The sequence below is a fragment of the Gekko japonicus genome, unplaced genomic scaffold (genome assembly GCF_001447785.1).
Source record: "Gekko japonicus isolate JY-2015 unplaced genomic scaffold, Gekko_japonicus_V1.1 scaffold2112, whole genome shotgun sequence".
In the NCBI taxonomy this organism is placed as follows: domain Eukaryota; kingdom Metazoa; phylum Chordata; class Lepidosauria; order Squamata; family Gekkonidae; genus Gekko; species Gekko japonicus.
In genome coordinates this window covers 179,016-198,143 of record NW_015169846.1, presented here as the reverse complement: position 1 = coordinate 198,143, position 19,128 = coordinate 179,016, and the positions used below count along the sequence as shown (strand labels likewise).

At 47.5% G+C, this 19,128-nt stretch overlaps 1 protein-coding gene across 1 annotated transcript in view; it reads left to right on the top strand.

Moving 5' to 3' along the window:
• Positions 1-19,128, top strand: part of DDR1 (discoidin domain receptor tyrosine kinase 1) — a 79,791-nt gene that overhangs the window by 44,889 nt on the left and 15,774 nt on the right. Inside the window, exons 3-10 of the mRNA XM_015417343.1 lie at positions 2,516-2,618; positions 5,083-5,311; positions 7,078-7,225; positions 9,757-9,859; positions 12,662-12,848; positions 15,319-15,565; positions 15,680-15,832; positions 15,939-16,102. Coding sequence (XP_015272829.1) covers positions 2,516-2,618; positions 5,083-5,311; positions 7,078-7,225; positions 9,757-9,859; positions 12,662-12,848; positions 15,319-15,565; positions 15,680-15,832; positions 15,939-16,102 — 1,334 coding nt within the window. The remainder of the gene's footprint in view (positions 1-2,515; positions 2,619-5,082; positions 5,312-7,077; positions 7,226-9,756; positions 9,860-12,661; positions 12,849-15,318; positions 15,566-15,679; positions 15,833-15,938; positions 16,103-19,128) is intronic.

Genomic DNA, 19,128 nt, shown 5'->3' with positions numbered 1-19,128 from the left:
ACACCCTGTGAGGTACGTGGGGCTGAGAGAGCTCTGACAGAAACTGCTCCTTTTCAAGGACAGGTGTGCCAGAACTATGACTTTCCCAAGGTCATCCAGCAGGTGCAAGTGGAGGAGTCGGGAATCAAACCCGGTTCTCCCAGATTAGAGTCCGCGCACTTAACCACTACACCAAACTAGAGCTTGGGGAGGGTGGGATTTGGGGACCAGAAGAACCTCAGCAGGAGTGTAATTCTTGGGATATTTGCTTTATATAGCAGAGTTTTGCCCAGTCATAGAAGCATGATAAAAAAAGGTAAACTTAAAACATTCAGATAGATCCAGTTCACATTCAGGTTGCGGCTGAAAGATGATAAAGAAGCCTAATCTAAAGAGTACTTTCCCTGTCACAAATTGGCCAACTTGTCCGGCATCATGTGTGTGGGAGTATGAAGGTATTGTTTCTACAGGAGAGACCTGTAGAGACATGTATCTCCATGGAAAGCTGTGTGTGGTGAGAGAGAGAGGAGGGGGTCAAAGAGCAGCTCCCAGGTTAAGACAAAGAGAGGCATCCCATTCAAGGAGATAACACCTCTGCACACTTAGAGAGTGATGTAGCATGCCCCCCCCCCAATCCCCAGGCATGCGGAGTCGCTCATTCCTACAGTAATGCCACAGAATCCACCCTCCAAAGCAGCCATTTTCTCCAGGGGAGCTGATTTTGGTCACCTGGAGATCAATTGTAATAGCAGAAGATCTTGAGGTGCCACCTGGAGGTTGGCAACCCTAATTATACCCCACTGAAGCCCCTCCCCTCCCCAAACCACTCCCTTACTAGGCTCCACCCCCAAATCTCCAGGAATTTCCCAACCTGGAGGTGACAACCCTAGTTCCTCGGCGTGCAAGAAAAATAAAAGGGCCGATGAAATGGGAGGATCCTTCTATAGGCTCTCCCAAGTAGATTTTAAAAAGGTAGCCCACTTTGCTGCTTTGAAGATGGAAAAAGGTTCCAGGAGGCCACAGTGTTTTAAGGTTTTCATGCCTCTTCTGTTATTTAAATGTCCACACCCCACCTCTGAAGCTCCTGTTAGCTCCCTGGGAAGGAGATGACAGACACACAGTCCTTATGCCTACCTTTTTCATCCTGGGGAGCAAATTAAAGCTTTGAGAAGCGGGTTAGGGTGAGGGAGTAGAAGGCCGGGGGGTGGGGGAGGTCTGCTTGTTAGCTTGTCTTTAAAAGTGAGAGATCCTCATTGTGGATCTGTAGCAGAATGTTTAGCTTGGGCCCTAGAAGGGTAAACAAAAGCTTTCTTACCAACAGTTTTACAGAGCTGAAGTAAGTGCCTCTGGGATTTTCAGCACCCTGGGCATTTGCCTAGATAGCAGGGCTGTCCCTGCAGGCGCCACGAGTAGGTGCTGGTACTTGACCCACCTTCTGTGAGCCAAAATTAAATGTGACAGAGAACTCTTGGCTGCCACGAGTTCACCGTCACCATTTTAAACTTCACCATCACTGAGGGCTCAATCCCTGATAGGGCCTGCAACCCAGATCTCTTCCTTTTCGGGCCTGCACACCTGCACAGTGGCTGTTTTGGCAGTTGAAAGGGCATGGGAGTGAGGAGAACTCCACACCACTTCCAGCGTTTGAAAATCACTACTAAATGGTGATGGTGAGCACATGGTGGCCGTGAATTCTCCACCACATTTTGTTGGGCTCTCTCTGTTTTGTGCATTAAGGACACGGTGGCTATAGGCCATCACTGGGCCCTGCAAGCGGCAGGGGTCTGGAAGGGAGACCGGGAGTTGGAAATGGTCGCCCAGACAGTGGCCTCGGTCCAGCTGAAAGGTAGTCCGGGTCGAAAGCAGTGTGGCTTAATGTTAGTTGAGACAAACTTTCCTCACAGATTTTGATGTGATTAAGCTGCGACTCACTAGTTTTTGTTGGATCGGGCCAAGAGAACAGCATTAGTACCATCACAGAGAGACAAGAGTGAGATCCGCTCAGACTTGCAGGGGAAGGAAATCCCTGCCATCCCCCCCCCCACTTCCAAGTCCAGCTCCATTCTCCCATGCTGTTCCCCCAGCTTCCTTCCCTCACTGACTTTCCTTCCCCCGCCATCCCTGGCTCCCCCACCTCCCTGGTTGACTCCACTTTCCCTCCCCCCTCCTTCCCTCCCTCCCTCTCCCCCCTCTCCAGTTTTCTTCCTCCAGTCTTCTCCTCTGGGTGCCATTTTGGCTTTCTGTGGCAACCCAAAATGATTTTTCTTTCCATGTTGGGTTCTCCCCTCACCCCTTTTTAATTTTGTTTTTGCCAAATTGAGTAGATTCGTTTTTGTGCGCAACTCCTGAGTATGTAGCTGGGGCTAAACTGATGATGGTGATGATGATTTTGATTACAATTGTGATTGTTGTTATTATTGTTACTATTCACATGGGGGAAAGTTCTTGAATATGCATATGGGGATGATGGGGGAAGGGGCCATCTTAACTTCAGAAGATGCTCTTCAATCTCTCCTTCTCCCCCTCCTCCTTACAGCCAAGTGCCGCTATGCTTTGGGCATGCAAGACCGCACCATCCCAGATGATGCCCTCTCGGCTTCCAGTGCATGGTCTGACTCGACTGCTGCAAAACACAGCCGGTGAGGATGACCTTTGAACTGCACCACAATTGGCCGCCCGTGTCTTTCTCTATCCAATGTTAAAAATGTTTTTTTTAAAAAAATGACATATCGATGCACTGCCCTTGAAGGAACAAGTCCATAGTCTGGGGGTGCTCTTGGACCCAGACTCACTGCTGGATAAGCAGGTGGCAGCTGTGGCCAGGAGTGCCTTTTACGAGCTTTGATTGGTTAGCCAGCTGTTGCCTTTCCTGGACTGAAAAGATATGGCCCCTCTGGTGCATGCCCTGATAACATCTAGATTACACTGTTGCAAAGCACTCTCTGTGGGGCTGCCCTTGAGTAGGGGTGTGCAAAAAAAAAAAAATTCGGCCCATTCGGATTCGTCCAAATCGGGCAGAATCAATTTCTGCTGGCAGTAAGACTCCCGCATGTCAGTTTCGTCAGTACCAGCGAATTTGGCCAGCTGAATGTCAGTTTCAGCCCCATTATATCCTATGGGCCATTGAAAATGGCGAAAACATAGGGTATATTCTGGGAGCTGGAGGAGAGGGGGCTTGAGGGAGAGACTCCAAACTCACAGTCTAGCTGCTGGAGCCTCTTTCCAAGAGGCCAACAAAGTTTCAAGAGCATTGAACCAGGGGGTCCAATTCTACAGCCGCCCAAACAGGTTGCCCCTATCCCCTCCATTGTTCTCTATGATGGGAAAACATTACTTTTTTCCCACCATAGAGAACAATGGAGGGGATAGGGGCAACCTGTTTGGGGGGGCTGGTCCAATGTTCTTCAAACTTGGTTGGTATCTTGGGGAAAGGCTCCAGCAGCTACCCTGCAAGTTTGGAGTCTCTCCCTCAAACCCCTTCCCCTCCAGCCCCCAGAATATACCCTATGTTTTCGCCATTGACTTCAATGGCCCATAGGATATAATGGGGCCGAATTGCCACCGAAATTAGGCAGCAATTCGGCAGCAAGTGATTCAGATCAGAGAATCTGAATCGGCCTGCAGCAGCCCAAAAGGGGTCCGAATGGGCCATTTTCGAGGGTGCATTTGGTTCGGACGAACTGAATGCACATCCCTACCCTTTCCTACCCTCACAGGGTGTCTGTTGTGGGGAGGGGGAAAGGAGTTTGTAAGCCGCTCTGAGACACCTTTGGGTAGTGAAGGGCGGGGTATAAATCCAATCTCTTCTTCTTCTTCTTCTACCCTTGAGCAGTGCACAGAAACTTCAGCTGGTGCAAAAGGGACCTAGGGACCATATCACTCCAATCTTGGCCTGTTTACATGGATTCCCTATCTGGGCACAATTCAAGGTGCTGGTGTTGACCTTTAAAGCCCTGTATGATTTGGGGGGCCAGCATACCTGAAGGACCACCTATGAACCTACCCGACCACCGCAATCATCTTCTGAGGCTCTGCTTCGCATATCCCTGCATTCTGAGATTTGGCGGGTGGCAACTCAGGAGAGGGCCTTCTTGGTCATGGCACCAAAACTCTGAAACTCTCTCCTCAGGGAGATTTGTGTCCCCTTCTGTTGTCATCTTCTGTCAGTGGGCGACGGCTTTTGTCATTTCATTTGGCATTACTTCAGGAAGCCCTTCTTCCTGCCCAATGATTTAATTGTTTTTATACTTTTGTATGTATATTTTACCTCTGGTTGTAATTGTTTTAATGATTTTTTTGTTGTTGGTTGTAATGGTTTTTAAGCTGTGATTTTCAGATATATATATATATAATTTATTTTTTATTTTAATTTGTTAACCGCCTTGATGTACCTTATGAGGTCTGAAAGGTGGGGTATGAGTGTTGTAAATAAATATGTTGCCATTCAGTTTAATTTGCATGTACAGTTTGCATATCTTTGCATACTTTATGTTGCTTTTCCTCTAGTCATGGAGTGAGCATAGAGTTATGGATGACACTGTCACCACTCCTTGAGAGTTGGTAATCTTCAGATCACACACACATGGCTTCAGTAGTTTCTTTATTCATCTCCGACTCAGTCTTCAGAATATCACTGCAGTCTTCTTTACAAAATGTAAACCCATTGTGTACCCAGTATTGATTTCTGCAGGTGCACTATACGTGTGCAGATGCTCAGCCCTTCTTCTTGCATGCAGTTTTAACTTCCCTTGCTTGCATTTGTAGATCGTAACCACTCCATCTATGCATATGAGTTTTAGCATCTGGTTGCTAAAGTGCCCATAATGAACCAACCGTGAATAATTTTAATATGCAGGGCTTAAAGAAGCTCTGTCAGGTTTGGAACACAAAGGCTTCAGCCAGCACTGAACAGCATGCTCATTTGCATTACAAATATCTCACTGCAGCTTTTCCTTCATGATGAGTGATCAGATGTTGAATAGTACAAGAGAAGCTTGAAGATGATTTTTTCCCCTTGTGAAAGTAACAACTTCCACAGTAGGCCACTTATGGACACTAATTAAAAATGGTCCAGTAACACTTCCCTCTTGCTTGTTGTTACAGGCTAGGGTTGAGTGAGGGGGATGGGGCGTGGTGCCCAGCAGGTCCCGTCTACCCTAATGATGCTGAGTACCTGGAGATCGACCTGAGTCAGCTACACTTCTTGACCTTGGTGGGGACGCAGGGCCGTCATGCAAGTGGCCACGGCAAGGAGTTTGCTCGCACATACCGGCTCCATTACAGCCGCGACGGGCACCGCTGGATGCCCTGGCGTGACCGGTGGGGCAACGAGGTGAGCAAAGGGCAGAGCTGAATATGCATAGTGAGAAACAGCCCAGTGGAAATCGTGGTGGGGTGGGAGTCATCAGAATTTTCATGATTTGAGGAATTAGTTTAGTTCTTTCTATTTATTGTGATTTTAATGTGTGGGTTTTTAATGTGTTTTATGCATTTTTATGCTTTTTCTGCATGTGTTGTAAGTCGAGTACAATAAGGTAGATGATGATGATTAATTTGATTTATTAATCACCCTATCCCAGCTTAGGTGGATAATAACTGTTTTAAATATCTAAATATAATCTGCAGGAATGTAGCTCACAGGATGTGATGCTAGACCTGGTTGTGATGTCACTGGTGGTTAAAACTGATACTTTCCTGGGTATTTACGGAAATCTTTATTTTTAATTTAATTTAACTTTATTTTAATTTTTAACAAATGTTTATCTTATATTTAATGAGGCCCTGGTGGGGCTCTCTGAGTGGGCGTGTGACATCATGGGATGTAACCTTCTCCCCTTGTGGTGCTTTCCTGATATTGAATCTGCCCTCCTCCCCCAGGCGGCTGCTTTTCCAGTTCCCTGGAGAAATATAGGGACTTTTGATCAAACTTGGAGTCTCCCGTGGTGACTTTTAAGTAAAAATTTAAAAACATCAGGAGATCCAAACACAGACTCGGTGTGAGAAATTCTTTGGCCCTGTGACTAGGGTTGCCAGCTCCGGGTTGGGAAATATGAGGAGATTTGGAGGGTGGAGCCTGAGGAGGGTGGGTTTGGGGGTGGGGAGCAGTGTTCTCTCTAAGCTGAGTTAGTGTGAGCTAGCTCACAGTTTTGTAGCCTCCGGCTCACACATTTTTGTCTCAGCTCAGGGAGGTGGGCTCCAGAGCGAACTAATTTATGCAGCAGCCAAATGGCTCGCTCACAACTTTAATGCCAGGAGCTCACAAAGTAGAATTTTTGCTCATGAGACTCCACAGCTTAGAGGGATCATTGGTGGAAGGTGTTTCAATGGGGTATCAAGCCATAGAGTCCACCTTCCAAAGCGGCCATTTTTGTCCAGATGAGCTGATCTCTGTCATCTGGAGACCAGTTGTAAGTCCAGGAGATCTCCAGCCACCACCTGGAGGTTGAGAAAACCAAAGAAGGGACCACAGTACAGGAAATACATCAACACAAAGAAACCCTGTGATGAGATTGGCAATAACATTTAATTCTTACGAACATCAGCAAAAACGTTTGCGATATAGCTCAGGAAATTCTAACATATTCAAGAAAAAGTCCAACAATCCTCTATGAGCACCCGGTTTTATACTCATCTCAACAATCTTCCTCAGGAGTAGTCCTGTTATGCTAGAAGGTGTCAGCCTCTTGATACAGTTTAGCTACTTCTTTTGCTTCCTTCAAATAGTAGCAGCATTAACTTATTTTTTCACTTCCTTAAAATTATTGCAGGTTAACTTCTTTTTCAAATTATCCTGAGCTATATTGCAAAAGTTTTTTTATTGATGTTCATAGGAATTAAACGTTATTGTCAGTCTCATCCCAGTGTTTCTTTGTGTTGATGGACCACCTGGAGGTTGACAACCCTACCTAGGACTTAATAAGCAGGGTTTCTCATAGGGAGCCAGGTTGATCATTCATACCTTTCCCCAAAGGCAAGCCTGAAAAAGCGCAGATCACTACTCTGGCACGACTTTGATCAGCATCAGAACTTCCCCCCGTCCTCCTGGGTTCTTAGGAAATACCAAAGAAGTAATTTCCTCTGACCACTCTCTCCCCTCAGGTGATTTCTGGTAATGAAAATACAGAGGATGTGGTCCTGAAAGATCTGGGCCCGCCAATCATCGCTCGTTATGTCCGCTTCTACCCCCGCGCCGACCGTGTCATGAGCGTCTGCCTGCGTGTGGAGCTGTATGGCTGTGTCTGGAAAGGTTAGGAAGTCAGCGCTTACACCCTCCTTCAGGCCACTGCCTTTCGGCTCTTTCCTCTCTCTTTTTGACTCTCCCGTTTGCACGGGTAGCCGATCCCTTGTGTATAAATAAATAACTGTCCCCACGTGAGATTGTTTTTCAGCACCCCTTACCATGTTCCATGACTTGTAACTTTAAGGCTGATTCATATGTGTGCATTCATCGAGTGACCACTGGATGACTCGCAGATGGATTGGGTTAACCGATGCTTCTGAGATTCAGGGGATGCATGCAAGTTACCTACTGATGATGTTGTAACTGAGTGATAAGCATATGTTTAGGAATCAGTCCTTAATCAGGGAGTGTTGTGACAGTTCCAGATCGTATTGTGCAGATTTGTGGCACAGCTTAAGCATCACGTTAGAATCATAGAATCCTCAAGTTTGAAGGGGCCGGCAGAGTCATCTAGTCCAACCCCCTGCGCAATGCAGAAAATTCACAAATACCCCCCACACACACACACCCAGTGACCCTTCCTCCATGTCCAGAAGATGACAAAACCTCCCAAAAAGCACCAGAATCCATGGCCAAATTGGCTTGGAGAAATTGCCTCCTGACCCCAAAGTGGCAATCATCATTTCCCTGGGCGTGTAAGAAAGGGCCACGAGAACTAAGCACTGATGCAACCCTTCCTGTCCACCCTCTCATGATCTGCCCAAGTTCACAGAATCAGCATTGCTGTCAGATGGCCCTCTAGCCTCTACTTCAAAACCCCAAAGAAAGAGAGCCTGCCACCTCCCAAGGAAGCCTGTTCCACTGAGGAACTGCTCTAACTGTCAGGAAGTTTAGCCGATTTAATTTCAACCCGTTGGTTCTGGTCCGACCTTCTGGTGCAACAGAAAACAACTCTGCACCATCCTCTATATGACAGCCCTTCAAGTACCTGAAGATGTCTCAGACTTAAATGTCTCAGGTTCAGTCCCCAGTTTAAAGGGTCTCAAGTGGCAGGACTGAGGAAAACCTTTCTTTGCCTGAGCTCCCGGAGAGAGGCTGCCGATCAGAAGAGGCAGATGGATCAATGATCTGACTTGTTATAAGGCAATTTATATCAGATCGAAGCCACCGGTAGTGCAGTTCAGATGTCATGCGAAACCATGGTTTCTGCTAACCCGTGTTTATAACCCAAACCAGGCATGCAAGCAGACCCTGGGCTTTGACCTGATGTCTGTTTTCATTTTCAGTCTCCTAAGCCCTTCGTTTTTTTCCATGACAGGCCTCTGGTCGCTATAAATGTGTAAATTCACAGATCACACTAAACCACAGTTTTGCACAGATGCTTGAAATCATGTGTTTCTGAATCTGGCTTGCCAGTTTATCACACAATGCTAGATGAGGAAGTGGTGTGAGGGCATATGTGAGTCAGCAACCTTAATGAAACTAAGCAGGTCTCCGTCTGGTTAAGTACATGAATGGGAGACCTCCTAGGAACCGACACACTCTGTCTTGAGTTCTGGGTATGAGCTTTCATGTGCATGCACACTTCATCAGATACTTATACCCAGAAGAAAACTTTCTTGGTCTTAAAGGTGCCACTGGACTCAAACTTTATTCTGTTGCTTCAGACCAACATGGCTACTCACCTGAATCTTTCTGGAGTTCTGTAGTTGAACAAACTGGATGACATGATTGAGGTTTATAAGATTATGCACGGGAAAGAGCAGGTAGAGAAAGAGGTACTTTTCTCCCTTTCTCACAATACAAGAACTCGTGGGCACTCCATGAAATTGCCGAGCGGTCGGGTTAGAACGGATAAAAGGAAGTCCTTCTTCACCCAAAGAGTGATTAACACATGGAATTCACTGCCACAGGAGGTGGTGGTGGCTACAAGCATGGACGGCTTCAAAAGGGAATTAGATAAGCATATGGAGCAGAGGTCCATCAGTGGCTATTAGCCACAAGGTATTGATAGGGACTCTGGGGCAAGTGATGCTCTGTCTTCTTGGTGCTTGGGGGGGGGTCAACAGTGGGAGGGCTTCTAATGTCCTGGCCCCACTGGTGGACCTCCCGATGGCACCTGGTATTTCTGGCCACTGTGTGATACAGAGTGTTGGACTGGATGGGCCTTTGGCCTGATCCAACATTGGCATCTCTTATGTTCTTATGTTCTTATTAACAAAGTCAAGATATAAATATAACAGATAAATGCAGGGCTTTTTTTGGGGGGGGGGAGGTGCTGGAACTCTCAAGAGGGAAATGAAGTCCCCCTCCCCAAAAAAAAGCCCTGGAAACGGCTTATCTTTTCAGCTTCCTTAACCATAATGTGACATGGGGTCCGAACTGAGCCATTTAGCAAGTTCACAGCTGAGGCAAGATTCAAACTTGGGACTCCGTGCTCTTAGTAGCTACACTACACCTACCATGTACTTAATATTTCATTTCCTTTGTGCTTGCTTTGCATACTCCCAGATTGTTAGCATTTATTGTGCTTTGTGAGGCCTTCCAGAGGAAGACCACCAGTTTGAGTACCTTAAGTCCTCTGTCTCTTCCCACAGATGGCCTTCAGTCTTATACGGCCCCTCTGGGCCAGATTATGCCGCTAGTCCCAGAACCCGCCTACCTGAACGACTCCTCTTACGATGGCCACAGTGTCAACAAGTGAGTGAGTGAACCATCCCCACCTGTTTTTGCATTCTGGGGCCTGGACGGCCCTGAATTGTGATAGACCGTGCTTGAATGTTTAGCTTCGTTCCATTGACTGTGGAGTGTAGTTATCACACAGTAACCTGCTTCTGTAAAGTTTTCATCGTCCTGGTCAAATGGAAGAAAACTCCCGTGTGGGCAGATTATTGTCATGCGAATTGTGCTACAGTCAGGTTGTATGAATCCTCCTTGAAGTCGGGCTGTCAGGCAGGTCCAAACTAGATGTTGTGTCTGTTCTCTTGACCCTGGTCTGACGTTTGCACAGTCAAATGTATCATCAGAGGGCCAAAGTCCCCGAGGTTGTGTGAGTCCACCCAAAGACAGTGGCAAGGCGGTCTTCTGGTGTGTACTGGACAGAGTGCTGGATATGGAGTCTTGTGTACTGGACAAATGGCTGAGTGTGACGTCTTCTTGAGTTCAACCCCCCCCAAATGGATTGGATCATTTTGGGCACATCACCGTCTCTCAGCCTCAGTGACCCCCTCTGTATGATCATGGTCAGTGTTCCCTCTAAGCTGAGTTACTGTGAGCTAGCTCACAGTTTTTCAGCCTCCGGCTCACACATTTTGGTCTTAGCTCAGAAAGGATGCCCCCAAAGCAAACTAATTTATGCAGTAGGCAAACCACTCACTCACAACTTTAAGGCCAGTCGCTCACAAAGTAGAATTTTTGCTCACAAGACTCCACAGCTTAGAGGGAGCATTGATCATAGTCTGTGTTACACCTGTTGAGCGGAATGAATGAGATGAGGATTGGAAAATTATCTGAGAGATAACAGCATTAACAGAAGAGAGATCCAAAGTTGGATGGCGTATAGTGGCAGATAACGAGAAGGTGAGGTGGTGGATAGTGGGGTGGGGAAGACGCAGTGGCGAAGTACGTGCCGTGAATATAGAAGGCCTCCAGATTCGGTCCCTGCTGTCTCAGGTAGAGTCTGTGGAGGAAGACCTTTCTCTGAAACCCTAGAGAGCAACTGGGAATCCATGAACTAGATGGACCAATGGTCTGACTCAGTTCACATATAAAAGGAGACAGAGAGATGGAGTCGAGAGAGGGTGTGAACTCGATCACCTCTGCTTCATCTGAGTTGCTGATGAAAATGAATGGCATTCATCCTCCTTGACACGCCTATTTCCAGGTTAGAGCATCTTGGGGGGGGGGTTAACTAGAGAGAAAACACATCATTAAGGTGAACAGATTTTAAGACTGATTAATAATAATAACGTACTGTGAAAAAGTATAGTTCTTTTCTTAAATATTCGAGCCGAAACAAATTAGAAACGATATGGCAAAATGTGATCAGTGCTGGGAAAAGTATAACGGTGTATGTTTAGGACTGTGTGTGGAGAGCAGTGTTCCCTCTAAGCTGAGTTAGTGTGAGCTCTGGCTCACACACTTTTGTCTTAGCTCAATAAGGATGGCTCCAGAGCAAACTAAATGATGCAGTAGCCAAATCGCTCGCTCACAACTTTAATGCCAGCAGCTCACAAAGTAGAATTTTTGCTCACAAGACTCCACAGCTTAGAGGGAACATTGGTGGAGAGTGGGAGACTGATGCTTCTTTTTTTTTAAAAAAAATTATACATCGGTAGGAAACAAAAGACAAGGCACAAACAGTTATGTGAACAATAAATCATTCGACATAATGTGTATGCTTACTAGCTTTGTGTATATAAAAATAGAAAAAGCTTGAAGTACAATGTCCAATAAAATCGAAGATATCAATGCTATTGAAATAAAGATAAGAATTAATATATCAGAAGAGCATTAAAACAGCATTATAAATTTATAGAAATTTGGGATAGACTCTTCTTGCAAGTTGCTTCTGATTAAATTAAAGAGAACTATTTAGGACAGTCAGATAGCGTATTACTCTTCATTTGGTGGATCAGCTAGTGTGATTAACAAGGCAGTCTAGGGTTGGAGCGATGTGGCTTCAGATCCCTTCTCTGCCATGAAATGCTCTGTGAGTGATCCTAGGCTCAGAGAAGTTGACTGGCCCAACCCGCCTCACAGGGCTGTTTTTCTAATATTTATGTGTGTGTGTGTTTGTGTGCTTGCCTGGAAGTCATGGTTGACTTCTGGTGACCCCTACTGGGGGCTTGGACATTTTTCAGAGAGGTGGCTTCATTAGCCTGCCTCTGCATCCCGTCTTGGTTATTCCTTGGAGGTCTCCCATCTATGTACTTGCCAGAGTCGGCGCTGCTTAGCTTCCGAGATCTGATGAGATCAGGCTTGCCTGGGCTATCCAGGTCAGGTCTGGGGCTGTTTTGACAATTAAAGGGGGGGGGGGAGGACCATATATACTGGCCCGAGCTCCATGGAAAGTGGGTGTAATAAATATTTTTAAAAGTGAATTGCAGCCATTGTTCCCTCTAAGGTGAGTTATTGTGAGCGAGCTCACAGTTTTATAGCCTCCGGCTCACACATTTTTGTCTTAGCTCAGGGAGGATGGCTCCAGAGCAAACTAATTTATGCAGTAGCCAAATTTGTTTGTTCACTACTTTTAATGCCGGTAGCTCACAAAGTAGAATTTTTGCTCACAAGACTCCACAGCGTAGAGGGAGCATTGATTATAGCCCAGCTTTGTCAGAAATGTCCCAAACAAAATGGCGATTTTACCCTTTATAGTAGACTCTTGGCAAAGAGAAACTAGGAGAAAAATGTAAAAGTGTAATGGAGTTATGTCCCAGATTCCCAGTCTTCCCTTCTTCCACTTGTTCCTTTTTGTCATTCTGCCTGTATCTTTAACTCCAGGTTGCAGTTTGGGGGCCTTGGTCAGTTGACTGACGGAGTGATGGGCCTGGATGATTTTACCCAGACCAAGGAGTTGCGTGTCTGGCCAGGGTACGACTACGTGGGATGGAAGAACAGCTCTTTCCCCAGCGGCTTCATTGAGATGGAGTTTGCATTTGACCGCCTCAGAGCCTTCACGTACATGAAGGTACTGGGGGATAGTTCACTGTCCTTCTAGAAATATCTGTAGGACATCAACGGGATGCCGAGAGGGATGGACTCACCATGGTGGAAGACACCAACCCTGATGAGACAGGAATGGTGGCTGGAGAGGATGGGGGAAGTGATGTAGAGATGGGGACCAGCACAGCCTGGTTCATGTGGCTATAACTGAAATGATCTGAATGAATAGCTGCAGCGTAGGAAGAAAGATATCTCTAGGACTGATAGCTAAGAAAGCGTACGTAAGCATCCAAAATTTGGTGAATGTCAACAACCGCATATGGGCTTTGACAATCTCAGAATAAGTCTGGGAGCACTTGAAAGCTGATACGTATATTTCCCTGTTTTTGGACATATTCCAGACAAATCACACAGTCCCATTAGATGATCGTCACCGCTCACCATTGCATAGTTTGAGGTTTCAGACACATGAAAGCATCCCTCTGGGGTTGCCGGTATTCACAGAAATGCCAATAATCACCAAACTCCAGACATTTGCCATAATTTGTATTACTTTATGTTTTTGAATAGGAAACAAACAAAACCCCCAGAATTTTACAAGATGCATTCCACAAAACCCGGATAAATGAATGTATTTATTTATTTTGTGTCGTTGTTTTCTGTTATATTGCTCCTGGAGGGTGCATAGACTCTAGAGAAAGGCAGATGTCAAGGGGAAAAGAGATAGAGACACCTCGAGAGCTTAGTGTAAAGCACCGAATTTGCCAACCGAAGGCCTCCTTCGTAGCTCGGGGAGCAGGGCTGGAGAAAAAGGCTCTGCTCGGAAGATCAGCCTGGAGTCATAGCAGCAGCTTGCATCGTCCTGACTATCCCGATCTCAGAAGATCTCAGAAGATCTCAGAAGCTAAGCAGGGTCGGCCTTGGTTAGGACTTGGATGGGAGACCACCGAGGAAGTCCAGGGTTACCACAGAGAGGGAAGCAATGTCAAGCCACCTCTGCTCCTCTCTTGCCTTGAAAACTCCTTGCGTCAGTTGCGACTTGACGTCACACAATTATTATCACCACAACCATAATAAACACCACTGGGCTGGATGGACCAAGGGTCTGAAGCAGGGGCAGGGGTCTTGTTGTAGAAAAAGAGCTGCCGGAGCTCATTAGCATAACTCATTAGCATAACTTATTTGCATATGCCACGCCCCCTGACATCACCGGAAGTGACAGAAGGCCACACCCCCTGACATCACCGGAAGTGTGTCAGAAGGCCCGGCTACTTACCCTCCTGCTTCATCCTCATTCCCAAACGGAATGAGGATCGAAGCAGAGGGCGGGGTAAAGAAGGGGGTGGGGCTTCACCACGTGACCGCCCCACCCCCTAGAGGTTCTCTTCCGGAGCTCCGTACCTGAGAGCTCCCCCCCGACTAGAGCCCTGAGCAGGGGTAATGTTTTATTGTAAGTGGAGTGACAAGGCGGGTCATAAATAAATTTCTAGCGGCGGAAGGGGCCGTGTAGACAATCTAGCCCTACCCCCTGCTCAGCGCAGGCCAGAGCTGCGGGATTCCCAATCGATGGCTGTCCAGCCTCGGCTTGAAGACCTCCAGTGAGGAAGAGCCCATCCACCCCCCCCCCTTTTAGGTAACTGGTCCCATTGCCAGACTACTTCCACCATTAGGAACCTTCTCCTGACGGTGGTGGAAAAGGGCTCTCAGATCACGGCCCACTTATGGTGACCCCTCTTGGGGCAAGAGGCGAACAGGGGTGGCTTGCCGTTGCCTGCCTCTGCACAGCAGCCGTGGACTTCCTTGGTGGTCCCCCATCTAAGTCCTAACCAGGGCCAACCCTGCTTAGCTTCTGAGGTCTGACGAGATCAGGCTAGCCATCTCCATACACTCACCCCACTCCATACACTCACCCCAGGAATAGCCAGTTTGGTGTGAGAGCCAGTTTGGTGTAGTGGTTAAGTGCGCGGACTCTGATCTGGGAGAACCGGGTTTGATTCCCCACTCCTCCACTTGCACGTGGCTGGATGACCCTGGGCAAGCCATAACTCTGGCACAGCTGTTCTTGAAAAAGAGCCGTTTCTGTCAGAACTCTCTCAGCCCCGCCTACCTCACAGGGTGTCTGTTTGGGGAGGGGAAGGGAAAGGAGTTTGTAAGCCGCTCTGTGACACCTTTTGGTAGTGAAGGGTGGGGTATAAATCCAATCTCCTCTTCTCTTCTTCTTCTTCTTCAGATGTACTCTTGTGTAACTGAACCCTGTTAAATCTAGTCATACCTTCTGCAGGAGCAGAAATCGCCCTCTTCCATGAGGCAGTCGTGGAGATATTTGAAGAGCATAGTTGTGTCTGCCCTTAGTCTTCTCTTCCCAAGCTACACATACCCATATTCAAAATATACATAGACAAGGATAGCAGAGGCATGAGTTTGCTCGGAGGCTTTCACTCATTTGCATATTTCCCCCCTTTTTTTCGCACCGTTCTTGCCCCTCACCTCCGCAGGTTCACTGCAACAACATGCACACACACGGCGTCACTGTCTTCCGGCAAGTGGACTGTCTCTTCAAGCGCAGCCTGTCCACGGCCTGGGAGCCCACGCCTGTCTCCCACCCACTGGCTGTGGACGTGAGGGACCCCAGCGCCCGCTCCCTCACGGTGCCCTTGGACGGACGGCTGGGCTTGTTCGTCCAGTGCCACTTCCACTTTGCGGGCGAGTGGATGCTCTTCAGCGAAATCGCCTTTCTCTCAGGTGAGCCAGGACTGGAGAGTCGTGTGTGGAAAGGCCATTTTCTTGCTCTCTCCCCTGTTCTGTGTTGTGGTCGTTACTTCTTTTATTCTCACCCACCTGTTCATTTTCTTCCAGAAATTGTGGACGACCCCTCTCTTTCGGCCACAAGTCGCAGACCTCCGGTTGGGGCTCATCCTCGTTCCTCTGGCCGTGACACTCCCATCTCCCCAGCCCTGGTTTCCGTCCTGAATGAAAAAGCTGGTGTCAACTCAAACCTCACATTCCCAGGTGAGACGCTGATGCGTCTGACAATAGGGCCTGACTTATTCTGGGGGAGGCTACCTGTTTCAAAATGCTGGAGCTGACTTCTTTTCTCTGTTTCTTTCCCTTTAAGACCAGGAGAATCCCGGGGAACCAAAGTCGGGCCTGCCAATCGCAAAGGACGATAACAGCAACACCTCCATTCTGATTGGGTGCCTGGTGGCTATCATCCTGCTCCTGCTGGTTGTCATATTCCTCATTCTCTGGCGGCAGTATTGGCAAAAGCTCTTGGGGAAGGTGAGAATGCTGCAGTGAGTGCTGTGGTTTGTTTTATTGTTGGTTTATTTTATCTATTAATTTGGATTGTCTAGGCTGCCCTTCCCTACAAGCAGGGCTCAGGGCAGCTTACAACAAGAGAGTATACAACATTATCTTGCATAGTGGTCAGTATTCAGGCAGCCTTAGTGTTTGGCAGTGGGCAGCTTAAGATTTTGTATATCTTTGAAGAGACTGAGACACATTTTTGAAAGCTGATCTATATTCCCCCCTGATTAAAATTTTGCTTGTAAAACATTATACTTTTCATATGTACAGTTAATTTCAGGTGGGTGGCGGTGTTAGTCTGATGAAGGGAGCTTTGACTCTCAAAAGTTTTTACTCTGGAAATCTTCTTAGTCTTTAAGGTGCTACTGGATTCGAATCTTGCTCTTAGGTGCACTAAGTTACCCATTTCTAGGGGAGCTCAGCTTTAATGTTCTTCAGTGAACTGCTGATCTGGGAGGGCCTCCTAATATGAAAGGCAAGGCCAGAGCAGGAACTCAGGCAGATGTGTGGCGGCAGCCTCTTCTGAAGTGGGGTGATTCTGCTGTGTCTGCACATGAGGGTGACTGAGCAGTCCAGTCGCGCTAAGGGGAAGCTAAATGATCTGCCTTTAGTAAAGGCTGATGGGAAGGAGGTGAGGTCATACAGAGATACCCCAGGCAACCTCTTCCATAAGGAGCTTTTAATTATTTGCTCCATTTATTGCTCACACTAGGACCTCTCCAACCCAGTGGGGGAATTAGAATCACAGAATCATAGAGTTTGAAGGGACTTCCAGGGTCACCTAGTCCAACCCCCTGCACAATGCAGGACATTCACAAATACCTTCCCCTTCACACCCCCAGTGGCTGCTGTTCCATGCCCAGAAGATGACAAAAAACCTCCAGGATCTGTAGCCAAACTGGCCTGGAGAAAAAAAATTGCTTCCTGACCCCAAAGTGGCGATCAGCATTTCTCTGGGTGTGTAAGAAAGGGCCACAAGAACTAAGCACCGAGGCAACCCTTCCAGCCCTCCCTTCTCATGGCCTGCCTGAGTACTGATCTGAATTAAGATAAGTAGTTGAGCAGAGTTAACGTCTAGTAGCATCTTAAAGACCAACAGTATTTCCAGGGTATAAGCTGCGTGCCTTTCATCGGATATCTGATGAAGCAAACTCTTGACTCTTGAAAGCTTGTACCCTGGAAATTTTGTTAGTTGTGAAAGTGCTACTGGACTTGAATACTGCTCATCTAATGCAGGCCAACATGCCTACCCACCTGAAACTAGTTGAGACATTGTCCTCTGGGACAGGTAGCAATGCTAGAATGGGCATTTGAAGCCTCTACAAAAGATGGTGGGGAAAAGAAAGGGAGAAAGATGGTTGTGGTGGGTAGAAGCTAAATTCCTCTGAAAGGGGAAGAAGAATGAGGTCTAGTGGATTAAAGCCAGGAGAAGCCAAAGTTTTAAAGCTAAAGAAGCTAAGTTTTCCCAGAGAAGGAGGTGCATGGCAGGAAATGAAATGTCCAGCGCTTCTCGGATTTGGCGTCTGTGTTTGTGGTCTGTGAAGTATTTACGAAGAGGACAAGGTCTGGGCCCTGATTTGCCCACATAGCAGATTACAGTGCTTATGCAGTGTGTGGAGGCTGGGAACGAAGAGGGTTTCTGAAGGAGTGAAGGGTGCTCAAGTTCAAGGCGGTGGGTTTCAAACTTCCTGTCCTCAGAGATCCTTATCCAGACCCGTTTTCCTGCCAAAACCTTGAGTACAAGGGTACCTCTAGGCCTGCACAGGGTTCTAACCAGGCCTCCTGGATCTTGCTGGCACTACGCCTGATCAGAACGCAGCTGTGGAATGTGCCTGATTCCCCCTTGCTTCTGCACGTTGTGGGAGAAGATGGTGGACAAGCGTTGTCTTCTGGGCAGTTTGTCCATGGTTACTGAGCTCTTTACGAAAGAAGGTCTGTGGCTCAGTGGTAGAACATCTGCTTGGCGTGCAGAAGGTCCCAGGTTCAATCCCCAGTGTCTCCAGTTAAAAGGACCAGGCAGTGGGTGATGTGAAGGACCTCTGCCTGAGGACTTGAAGAGCCACCTGCCGGTCTGAGTAGACAGGACTGACCTTGATGGTCCAGTGGTCTGATTCAGTATAAGGCAGCTTCATGTCTGTGGCTGACGAACTGTAATTTGGAGACCGCCCAAAGTAACCACCAGTTTGAAGACCACCCAAAGTAACTGAGCAATTTAGGCTTCCCAGGGCTATTTTTGGGCAGGAACACACAGGAACGGAGTTCCGGCTGGCTCCTGAGTTAGCCACACCCAGCAGGACTCATTAGCATAATAGGCCACACCTAACAGCAGACACTCATTAGGATTGGCTACATTAGGGGTGTGTGGCCTAACATGCAAAGGAGTTCCTGCTACAAAAAAAAGCCCAGGGTTTTGACGACAAAGTAAACAGAATAAGAAGCAAAAGGTGGGTGTGGTTAGATGACCACACTTCTGGTAACATGTGGGGTGTGGCCTAATATGCTAATGAGCTGTGCTGTCAGGGGTGTGGCCTAATATGCTAATGGATCTCTGCTGTTGGGTGTGGCCTATTATGCTAATGAGTTCCTGCTGGGCTTTTTCTACAAAAAAAGCCCTGGAAATGGTTGGAGGCAGGGGGAAGATGAGTCTGTGGGACCAAACCGGAAGTGTCAGGCCCTGAAGACAGATGGTTTCTCATGGGTAGGTGGGCTGCAAGCAAACTGGCTGAATTAAATTGCATTAAATTGGCCCTGTAGGATCACCTGACTTCCCAGGTCAGGAGGCTGATGGGCCGTCGTGTGAGTCTGCTGCCGTTCACCTTCCCAACCAACACTCCCCAACAGCTCAAGGATCAGTGAGCCCAACTCCTAATTTGGCTCTTACAGGAAAAACTAATTTAAAGTTTCTTGGTCAAGGAATACGGCAGGGGTGGCCAAACTGTGGCTCGGGAGCCACATGCGGCTCTTTCACACACATTGTGTGGCTCCCGGCAGGGCGGCTG